The sequence below is a fragment of the Rhizophagus irregularis genome, chromosome 24, assembly GCF_026210795.1.
Source record: "Rhizophagus irregularis chromosome 24, complete sequence".
Taxonomy (NCBI): domain Eukaryota; kingdom Fungi; phylum Glomeromycota; class Glomeromycetes; order Glomerales; family Glomeraceae; genus Rhizophagus; species Rhizophagus irregularis.
In genome coordinates, this window is record NC_089452.1 from 151,911 (window position 1) to 164,457 (window position 12,547).

Here is a 12,547-nt window from a genome sequence, read left to right on the forward strand (position 1 = left end):
AAAAGAAAATTTTATTATTGTATTCTGTATGACCGTATTACCTTTATTATCGAATGTAATACAATGAAATGTTAATTTTTAAAGAAATCTATAAATTAAATTTTCTATTTAATGGTATTATTGACAAATATTTCCTTTTTCCTACGCACACACTTTTGAATTTTGTAGCTCTACATAGTATTCTATGAACAGCTATTATTGAATCACAACCTTCCTGAAAGTATTCAGCTTGCCATAGTTCGGTATTTGATATCTCTGGTTCTATGAATCTATGTTTAAACCGGATATCAGAGGAAGGTGCACTTTTATACCACTTAACATATGCTAGAAGATGTTTTCTTGGTCCTTCAGGTAATCTAAGTGTATGTTCAAAATAATATTGAACATCTCCTGGGTATATATCAACTGAATCATCATTAGACGCTTTCCATTTTGCAAGAATAGTTACATTTTTTTCTTGATGACCCGAAATCATAGATCCAAATATTTCAGCACCAATTTGTAATCTTGCGTGTTGATCAATTACCAGGTCCATAAATCCTAATATTTCATTTTGTTCTTTTTCATATAATATAGAATACCATTCACATAGAAATCTACGCAATTCTAAAGGTATAATAACTTTGAAACACGAAGGATTAAGCATTTGACCCGGTAATCTCTCAGTACCATATATTTTGGAAAACGTAGATGTATTATGTCTCATGGACAAAAAGTGTTGTAACTCATCTTTTTCTGCCGTAAATGCCAAACTACCCACAGCTTGTTTTGGCATAATAAGACTAAGAGATTCTTTTAGAAGACCAGATGACCATTTATAAGATAAATGATAATCTATTAAAGTATTCTTAAGAACGATTCGCATAAGTTCAGGCTCTATTTGTCGATTACTATTAGGGTATGATCCTGGATAATAATAATAGATTTATTTGTATTCTTTATTTTTAAAAAATATTAACATAACAACAAACATCTTACCAATATATCCATTAAGTCTCTCATATGGAAAAAGCCAAAAACTATATATGGAACCATAGTCACGGCAACAGTTGGGAATATGAAGTGCAAGGTGTATGTTGCTTGTTATAAATTCTGGCCCATATGTTCTTTCTATAAGGTGAGCCATGTCCTTCAACCTCTCTTGCGCTTCTCTCAGATCATCTTCTGTAATAAATCTTGCTACTAAAAGATTACATGCTCGAACAAAATGTCCTAAGATCTTTCTATCATTATTATCTAGCATGTCCCATAGTATAGGCGTGGAATAAATCATAATAAAGGTTTTCCATTGATCAGCAGTTAAATTTGAAAAACCTTCATTTCCAATTGCAATCTTTGGGGGGATTCTACCGATATCAGAAGGTAATTCAATATAATCCATTCTCTTTTGTGCAATTCGAAGTTGCTCCATGCTTAACTTATTTTGATTAATGAAAATGGATTTGATTATCCATTTTGCTATACCTAGAAAAAGACAATGCATTGGATCCACCACGGCAAATCTTATGGGATCCATATATGGTAAGCGAAGCAACTCGCTCCACCTTACACCATGTTCTTTAAAATGTGTATCTCTGGAGGACTTCGAATTGCATTGCAACCATTCATGAGCATATTGCCTATGTAATGAAGGATTTATGGGATTTGTTACCCATTTATCATATTCTTGCATTCCTCCATAATGAGTTTTTTTATAAACTTCACTATAAGTACTACGCTTTTCACACCTATGACATTTCATTACTGCTGAGCCATGCCCAAATAACTTTCGTGTTGCTGGTGTATCTGATGATCCAATAATTAATGCAACTTTTATGTCTAAACCTTCAGTATATTGGTAGGTCTTTGGAACTCTCCAGCCCTTCCAGAGTTCTAAAAGCTCATCCACAATAGGGGCTAAATAATGGTTAATACGTTCCAACCGTACTTCTTTCGGTCCTGGCAAAAAACCTAAGTAAATAATATTTTTGGGTTTATTTCTTTCTGTTCTCGGAAGATTACAGATAGACGCGTAAATAGCACCAGCACTGTGTTGAGTATAGGTGAAAGGTTGAAACCAATCAAGATTAAAGAGAGGGCCAGGTGTGTTGTCGCAGTTTCTGGTGTAAAGAAGGTATCACCATTAAATGGGAAAGTTTTCCATACCTTACCATCATAAATATCTGAATAGGTATTAACCCCTCCTCTTTGAATTCCTGATAATTCCAGCATATCTTCAAACCCAGGTCGTTGGTATAACATACTTAATTGCTGACGAATACTTGGTTTAGGGTAAATCATACGAGGTACAGCAATTATTTCACCCTTTCTTTTTTTAAGAATAGAAAGTGGATTGTTGCATTTATTACGACGACTAGGTACTGGATTATCTGGGAATTCTTCATGTAGGCAATTTGCAATAGCAGCTTTTCCTTCTTCTTTGTATTCAACAATATTTCTAACATTATACAATTTATGACAATTGTTGCATACAGCTAACTGCATTTTTGGTTGAAAGATATTTAACATTTTTTTTGCAAGATATAAGGATGCTGGAAAATTTTTAAATTGTGATTTATCTAAACGAGTAAGTACAATATATAAGAATTTTATTAATACTTCAAGTGCTATATCTGGAAGTCTAAATCTTTGTTGAAATTTGAATACCCATAGAATAATTTCGGTTTCTATAGAATCATTTAAACTTTCCATCACAAATACTTCATCATTACCAATTTCAGGAGATGAAAAAAATTCTTCTATATCCTCCTCCTCCTCCTCATCATCTCCATCATCATCATCATCTTCTTCTTCATTATAATCGCCTTCATCTTCACCACCATTATTTTCAGCACCATTATTCTCATCACCATCATCCTCATCACCGTCATCCTCATCACCGTCATCCTCATCACCGTCATCCTCATCACCGTCATCCTCATTATCATCATTTTCTTCTTCTTCATTGTAATATATATATTCATCGTTATCCTTATTTTCATCAGGTGCTGGAACATGAAAATAAGAAGGATTTGGCAATAATGGTGATGATGAAAATAATGTATGTATGTTTTCATTATTATTTGGTTGGAATGAATCAGTATCTTCATTGAAAGGATTAAAGCCACTATTATGTTGGGAAGAATCAAGATTAGAACTTGATGCCCTTTTTCGCTTTTTTGTAAGGTTTACATCTTGAATAATGATTAATCTTTTTTGTTTTCTCGCTGTAATAGTATCTTCCTGATTTTTCCTAGTATCCTCTGAGTTCCACAAACTTTCATCATTTGTATGATTTTCTTGAGTGCGAAAATCAACCTCTGCGCCGTCACAACGAATACAATGGCATGGATACAAATACCTTTTTCTGGGTTTTATTAAATCGGCCATTTTTGGTTTTTTTAATTTTATTGAATTGGCCGTTTTAGATTTTATTAAATCAGATACAGAGGTAGAGATTTCAATTTTAGTTTTTTTGGATTTTATTAAATCAGACATGGAGGCAGAAGTTTCAATTTTACTTTTCCTGGGTTTTACTAAATCAGAAACAGAGGTAGAGGTTTCAATTTTACTTTTTTGTGTTTTACTAAATCAGACACGGAGTTAAAGGTTTCAATTTTACTTTTTTTATTATTCATTTTGTATTTTATGAAATAGCTAAGAAAGTTAAGGTTACAATTACTTAAATGAAGTACGCTTATTAATAAATTTTCAAAAAAATTATCAATTCAATTTTTCCAAAATCAGGTTCTTCAATCACTTTTTTAGGATCAGGAACAAGTTCGCGTTCAATTCTTCAATTTCGTGTTCAACCTTTCTTTTAGGATCAGATACACGTTCAATTTTTCCTTAAAATTAAGATTAGTTTCGCGTTTAATTCCTATTTCAAAATCAGTTTCGCGTTTTTGGTAAGATAAAATAAACGTTTAATTATTCTTTTAGATCAGATTCGCATGCAGTTCTTCAAAATCAAGTTCGTGTATCTCGCGTCACTCATTTGCGTATCTCGCGTTACTCATTCACGTAGTCAAATCTCAACAACTTCGAAATCTATAAATTTGCTCACAAATCTTTTTTCACAAATTCCTCTTCTCAATCAAAGCAATCAAAGTAGGCAATGATGGATAGTGATCAAGAATCTACCTCCTCATCTTCCTCATCATCTTCTACCTATTCATCTTCGTCCTTGTCAGACAATGCTATTCATTTGAATCAAAATATGTATTGAACAATTAAAGTAAGTATTTTTTTATTATCTGTCATTGAATTTTCCCAAATATTTACGTTTATTTATTATTTATAGAAAGAAGTCTTTATCTGGGTAGATTCTGAATTTAAGGATATATATGAGATCGATAGTGATCGTACGTGGCTTGAACAAAAAGAAATATAATTACAAAATTACTTCCACCGCTTTATAAGTTAGTCAACAAAAAGTATAATGTTTCGAATAGTGACATCTTAAAGATGTTACATGGACGTTGGCATTCACGCCATCGTGTAAGCAATATAAAGAAGCAAGGAGATGACAAAGTGAAAATGGATAGGAGGAGATTAAAGAAGAATTCAAGAACTATGGACGTTAGTAACCATTTTATTAATATGAAGTGGGAATTTAGTTAATTTTATTTAATTTTATAATTATTTATTATTATAGAAAAAAAAAAGAAGAGCTCAAGCGGCAAACTATTTAATAGAAAATAATGATAAATACATTCGTAGATACCCAGAGAAGGAGCTTGTATGAATTCTTAAGGAATCTGGTTATCATTCAGAGGAGTGGGAGGAAACCGATTCTGATGAAGAAAATGATATAATTGGTGAAGAATCTGCTGTTAAAGAAAAGACAATGTCAATTCATATATATAAAACATGGTGGCGTGCTTCTGCAGTATGTACTATATATTTATGATTATTTTTTTTATTTTATTTATTAATAGTAATTATTTATTAAAGCTTCAGCGTTTATTACATGATCGGATTGATCCGACCGTTGAAAAACTGAGGAAAAAACCTCGAATTCTAAAAATTAAAAGAGTTCAAAGATGTAAAACAACAACAAGTATGCCTCCAGTGGATACACCAAATTGGTGTCTGACCGATGAGGCTCTTAAAAGATTTAATCGTTCAACAAATGAAATTCCAACATATGATTATAATACTGATCAAGATGAAGAAAGTGACGAATATCATAACGATGAATATAAAAATAAAAAAATAAAAAATAAAAAAAACAAAAAAAGCAAAAAAAGAGGGGTAAAAAAACATAAAAATAATTAAATATTATGATTAAATACTTTTATTAGGTTATTCTTATCAATTGGCATTTATACGAATTGATTAAAATAAAGTTGTATGTAAGATTAATTTGAACATTCAATCCAATTAATTTTAAAATAAAATATGTATATTTTTAATATTTTCGTCAGTTATTCGTGATATCAGAAAAAATAAAAAAAAATTGAAAATAAGGGGTTTTATATGAATAAACGATTATCTTTAATATTAAAATACTTTTTTTAGTAATAATTTTAATATACCTCTTTGAATTATATAATACAAATACAATAAATAAATATTTTGCATATCGGTACCCGATATGTGTAAGATTGATTCAGTGTTACATATTAGTGACTAATCGTTTAAATATTGGGAACCTGATTTTTAGGCATATTTGATATGTTACATATCGGTACCCGATATGTAATAAATGTCTGATATGTATCTGATTAGTCACTGATATATAGGTACCCGATATATACCCGATAGCATCAATTTTGACCAGTGTTATGTCTATTTTTATTTATAATCTTAGACATATAATTTATTAATTATTGTTAATTTTATTTTTATTTTTATTTTTATTTTTATTTTTTGTTTTTGTTTTTGTTTTTCTTTTATTTTTGTTTATACTTTTAGATTATGGTATATTATTTTGCTATGCTTTTTGGTTACTTTTATTCTTAATTTTAATTTTATTGATAATATAATATCTAATGTTTGATCGGACTGGCCTGGAGCTGGAAGTATCATTCATAGAATATTTGTGATTATTATGTAGTCCAAATATATTCTAATAAAATGGTACATAATTCAACATTTAAAAAAAAAAAAAAAAAAAATAATATAAATTGGATCTTAATTTGTAAAAACCTAATAGTAAATATTTATTAAAAATAGTTACTAGATAAGTCTTATATAATAAGAAAAAAATGAATGGATAAAAGCAAAAAGTAATGTTTTATTTATTTTTAATCTGATTGAATAATTTACTATTTACATAGTGAAAGTTAGTTGATATAACCCTATAAAAAAGAAATGTTTAGAATATATACGTAAAATATACAATATACATAAAATGTCTATAGAATGTTTATAAAATATATAAAAAATATACAAAATGGGCTCACTGTATATAAAATGTACAAAAAAGTATATGAGTCCCCTTTGCATATGAGTGATACGAATAGTAGTAGAGTATGGTGGAGGTGTTGAGTAAAGTATAACGTGGATGTGGCATTATACTCAAGTGATAAATAAACATCTCGGCCCAAGCTCAGCCCAGCGTTTTGGCCGGGTATCTATTCATCACTTGAGTATAGTTCACACCCTTTATGTTACACACCGCTAAACATCACAATACTCTACTCAACATACCAGCCCTACTCTACTACTTTTCGTCTTATCTTTGCATATATCCTATGTATTCTATGGACATTCTATAGACATTTTATGTATGATGTACATTTTATGTTTATTTTATGTATGTTTTCTGAACATTCCTTTTTTATAGGGATAATAATAGAACCATCCGTTTCAGTAAAAATATCTGGTATATTGAGACTTCTGATATATCAAAAAATTTTGATATATCAAATTTTATATATAAATCACATGAGATTCTGTTATATCAAGTTTTTATTTATATGACATGTATGACGAACATTGAAAATTTAGATTATTTTTATTTAAAATATTATTTGAGAAATTTTATATACTGAAATTTACCAAAACTTTTGCTTTTTTTTTACTATTCAAAATAATTTTTTTATAAAAAAAAAATTATCATGTTGCTCAAAAAAATGAAATTATCTGTATCATGTAAAAATACTGTAATTTTATTGGTTTAAAATTGTGAATCGTTACGTATTCTGATATATATATCGAACCATTTTTATTATAACCATTCTATTATTTGTTCCGTTATAGCTAGCTATTTTCAAGATTTTACTAATAAATTCTATTATATCAAACTTATTTTAATATATATGATTTGGTTCTGGAAAAAAGTTCTGGTATAAAGCCAGTTTCAGTTTATTGGAGTTTCGTAATATCAAATTTCACTGTATATATACTATTAAAGAATAAAAAGAAAAATGCAAAATGAAAGAAATTATATTGATAGGAATTCAAGAACAGCAATTATATACTTAGAGCTCTACACGGATTAGGTTAAGTCGGGTTACCTGGTTAACCCGAACTGAAATTTTTTTCAGGTCAGATTATAGTTGCCGCTGAAATTATTATTACGGTTATAGCACGTACCGTAATCACCGTAATTAAAAACCGTAAACCGTAATTGCTGTAATGTCGTAATGCCGTAATTTAACTTGACGCTGTAATGCCGTAGTGTAATATGCCATAAATAAAAGCATAGCGGACATGCTTATATCACCATGCCGATCATTTTGCTGATCATATATATTTTTCAAACTTCAATAAACAATATCTCGAAATTCAGTCATCCAATTTTGATAAAGTTGTGCTCATTGGATTCGCCTCATCGAGACGAGTCAAATGGTGGTATTTTCATTAATTTTGGATCACTAGATGCCAAGATATTCACGATTTTGTATTTCTATTATGAATTATCACATTATATAAAATCGGCCGATCTGGCTTGGCTACACCGATATACATTCGGCCGGGCTATAAAAATTGATAAATTTAAGTTTTTTAACGATATAGAATAAAATAATAAACCTTTTTCATTACTAAAATTGATATTTATTAATTTTATATATAAATTTTTAGTATTTAATTAGGAAATTTACTATTTTTAGACTTTAAAACTTTGTACAAAGCCACAGACTTTTAAGCCAACTCTGAAATTTTCATCATATATTTGTTAACCATTTAGAAATATATGGTGAAAAAATGGCATCCTAATTCGCTTGAAACCAAAAGTTACCTATATACTATATTTAGTCAATTTTAATAAATTTGCAATTTTTAGACTTCAAAGTTTTGTACAAAGCCACAGACTTTTAAGCCAACTTTGAAATTTTCATTATATATTTGTTAACCATTTAGAAATATATGGTAAAAAAATGGCATCCTAATTCGCTTGAAACCAAAACTTACTTATATGTTATATTTAGTCAATTTTAAGTAATATATGATTATTTGATTTTAAAACTTTATATATTTTCTAAAATTTATTTTTGTTTACTATTTTAAAAATATAAGATAAAATTAATTATTTTAAAAGTTTTCTATGTGTTATATTTAATCAGTTTTTTTATAAATAGACAAAAAAATTGCTTTAGCAAAATTAGAAAATCCAATCCAATTTAAAATAAAAAAACAATATTTTTTTAAATACTTTCATAATTTTTAATTATAAAAAATGGATAACACTTCTACTTTTTCAAATATTTGCAATTTTGATTCCATTGAATGTAATGGAAGAATAAAGCCAATCACTTATAACACTAAAATACCAAAATCTACTGAATTAATTATTTCAGTTGGAATGTATTTATGCCAAATACATTACAATCAATTTATTTTAAATGAAACTAGAAATATTAATTATAATAAGAGTTGTGAGCATCCAAAACATGATGAATATAAAAATCAATCAAAAAATACAAAAAAAAAATCAAGCAAACTTAATCTTAAAAAGGTTCCAAAAAGATTAATTGAAGTTTTAGAATTAAATGAATCTTCAGAAATTTGTAGTATATGTAGAAATAAAACTGATAAAGATTCTGAATATTTACAAAATGAAAAATACAAAGCACCTATTCCAATTAAAAAAAACAATTTAAATGATAATGATAATTTACAAGATGAATCAATAGAAACTATACAAGATGAACTAATAGAGGCTATACAAGATGAATCAATAGAAGTTATACAAAATGAATCAATAGAAGTTATACAAAATGAATCAATAGAAACTAAACAAATAAAAACTTGTCAACATCCAAAACATGATGAATACTTAAATCAATCAAAAAATACAAGCAAACAATTTAGTCTTCAAAAAGTTCCAACAAGATTAATTAAAGTATTAGAATTAGATAAACTTGCAATGATTTGCAGTATGTGTAAAAAAAAAACTGATAAAGATTCTCAATATTTACAAACTGAAGAATATAAAGCACCAATTTCTAGAAAAAATAATAATGACAATATATCAAAAATAGGAAATCATACTTATTTATTTAGAAAAGATATCTTATATACTGGAGAAGAATTACAACAATTTGAATCAGATTATCAAGAAATTATGACACAATTAAAAATTTCAAGTGAAATTAAATTAAGTAGTAAAATAATAAAAATGTCTAATATTCTTTATAATAATCAACATAGATTAAATCTTAAACCTATTTATGATCCAATAGCTTTTAAAACTATGTTAGAAACAGCTGATAAAGATTTAATTGGATTTTTTGATGAATTATATGCTGGAACTAATCCTAATACTAAATCTGAAACAACAAATAATAACAACAAAAAAAAATTAGTTTCTTTATGTTATTTTTTAGCTAGCATTAATAATAAATATATTAATGGAATTAAAGTTGATATTGGATCATACTTGGAAACTTCTGGAGCTTCTTCTTCTTCTATTGATACATTGGCAAATATAGGAGTTTCAGTAACAAGAAAAACAGTAAATCGTAAAAAAAATTTTATTTCAAATGAACACCAACAAACTGTAGATAATTATTGTTTACAAAATATAGAAAATATGTTTATTCTTAATATAGATGATTACCATAATATTCATAGGCGTAATCAACCAACATTGTTACAAACTCACAATATTTATCATTTTGTAACAATATTATTGAATACAAATACTAAAATTCCAAAAATACCATTTTATTCATTAAATAATTTTTCAATACATAATCCTAAAGGAATTGATTCTGGATTAATTATTAATAACATTAAAAATAATTTTATGAATCAATTAGGTAAAAGTTATTATATGCAAAAAGAATTATGGAAAAATTTTTTAATTGAAGATTCTTATGAAAATAGAGTTGAACTACTTAATATTCATAATTATGATGGTAGAATTCAAAATTACCATGAATTAAGATCAATGTCTAATAGCAAATTAGTAGACTTTATTTTGCATCCTTTACATAGTACTAAGGATTATATTGAATGTTTAGATTATGTATTTAAAGCATTTGAAAGATTAGAAAATATTGAAGAAAATTATTTAAATAATTTTATCATTCCTGTAATTGCTGATTGGCCAGGACAAGTAAATATAAGAAGAGCTATAACACTTAGAATTAAGAAAGGCATTAATTCTGGAGTTCCAGAGCAAGTGTTAAATTTAATTCCTATGATAGGTCCACTTCATGTCTCTTTAAACAGCAGAGAAATACTATTTCAAACATATCATTTCTTTTTTGAGATGCTATATCATAACTTATTTGGAGATAAAAAAATATTATCTCAAAAACCAAAACAAACAGTAATCAATCTTATTTTACATTTAACTTATCATGGATGGAAAAATATTCGTGATATTGTTACAAAAAGATTTGGAAATTTAAAAGATGCAGAATATCAAATGATGATAGATTTATTAGATAATTCTATTCCACTTACTTTGGATATATATGCAATACTTTTTAGAAGTGGATTTTTTGAAGGATATTTAGAAAGTACTGTAAAAATTTGGATATTATTTCAAAGATTGAGAAGACATAATTATAATAAAGCACCACTTATGTTTTTAAGTGATGTATTTTATTGGACTTCAAAAAATCATCCAATAATTAATATTTTAAAAAATAATTTACCAATTTTTAATGATTATTTTGTTGAAAATTTTCATAGCTCTTTAAGGCATCAAACAGCAGAATCAAATTCAGAGTTACAAATTATACAAAAAGCAAAAATTATTGATGCTGAAAGAAATAATAATCCTTTTAAAAATTCTTTTGTTAATTTGAGAAATCCAGCTAAGTCTCAAATTAAAGAATTAAAATCTTTAGAAAAAAAGGTTTCATTATTTTTATTCTCAATATTTGATAAGATTCATCAGAATATAGGAAATACAAAACAAATTAATAATGATAGATATCCAAAATTTTATCTTCCAAGTTTTGATATTGAAGTGGATGTAAAGGTACTTCCTTTAGGCTGGAATACACAAAAAATACCAGCAGATGATAAATTTTGTGATGCAAATAATTGTTTATTATCAAATAGTATAGATTTATCTAATGGAATTGTTTTACTTTGTGGACACAGTTTTCATAAAGAATGTTTAAGTACTTTATATGATGATAAATGTAATTTTTGTTTTGATTATTTATCATCTGGAATTGAGAAAAATATTAAGAGTTTGGATCAAAGATTGTCGACATCATTAAAAGAAAATGAAATCCCTTTATTTGAAAAGGAAAATAATAATGATGATGAAAATGATGAAGAAGAGAATATTGAAAACATATTAGAAAGAACAGAATGTGATGTAGAAAATCAATATGATATAATGTATCAACAATGGTTAAATTATAATGATATATAATTAGTATTAATATAATAATTTTTATTAAATTGCAAAAGTCACTTTATTGAAATTTTTTAATAATAAAAATTAATATTTTATTTTGATTAATGAAAATTAATGAATTATAATTGTATAATTACTCCAACTAATAAGATAAATTATATAATAAAATAATTAGAAGATTCCGAATGCAAATATCTCAAGATATATAACTCCAAATTTTGTAAAATAAAGATGATCGGATTCATCAAGTCCTAAGCTTTCTAACAAGCTAAAAATCATAAAATTCTGATCACTGGATGCTGAGATAACTGAGATTAACTTTAAAAAAAATCTAATATTAAATGTGATATGATAAAATAGTGATCAACAAATGATCGGCAAATGATCGGCAAAATTGTGATAAAATAGGGATGTCCGCTATGCTATAAATAAATAAGACTAAACTTAATTTCAGCTGTTCGTAATGCCTGGTCAACTTTTTTATCACGTTATATCACATGACATTACACCAATTTCCAAAAAAAGAAAGTTTGTCTCCCAATAAATCAAAGAAATGTGTTATGTAAGGTTACACAAGTTTCTAAAAAAGGAGATATTTTTGCTGATCATTTGGTATTATTCAAGTCACATGATCATAATTAATTACGGCATTTTATTACGCTTACAGCATTATTTATGACATATGCTGTAATGCCGAAATGCCGTAATTAGAGAATTTCGACGGCACCTATAGGTCAGATTGGATCAGGTAAACTGTTTTGATCTGACCTGATCCATTTAACCCAAAAG

The 12,547-nt window shown here is 27.1% G+C and overlaps 1 protein-coding gene across 1 annotated transcript; it reads left to right on the plus strand.

Moving 5' to 3' along the window:
* Positions 1 to 8,608: 8,608 nt before the first annotated feature.
* Positions 8,609 to 11,773, plus strand: OCT59_015765 (uncharacterized protein; the record flags this gene model as incomplete). Its single annotated transcript, XM_066132032.1, has 2 exons — positions 8,609 to 10,292; positions 10,584 to 11,773. The coding sequence occupies 2 exons, from the start codon at positions 8,609 to 8,611 to the stop codon at positions 11,771 to 11,773; spliced, it is 2,874 nt and encodes a 957-aa protein (XP_066003064.1).
* Positions 11,774 to 12,547: the final 774 nt, after the last annotated feature.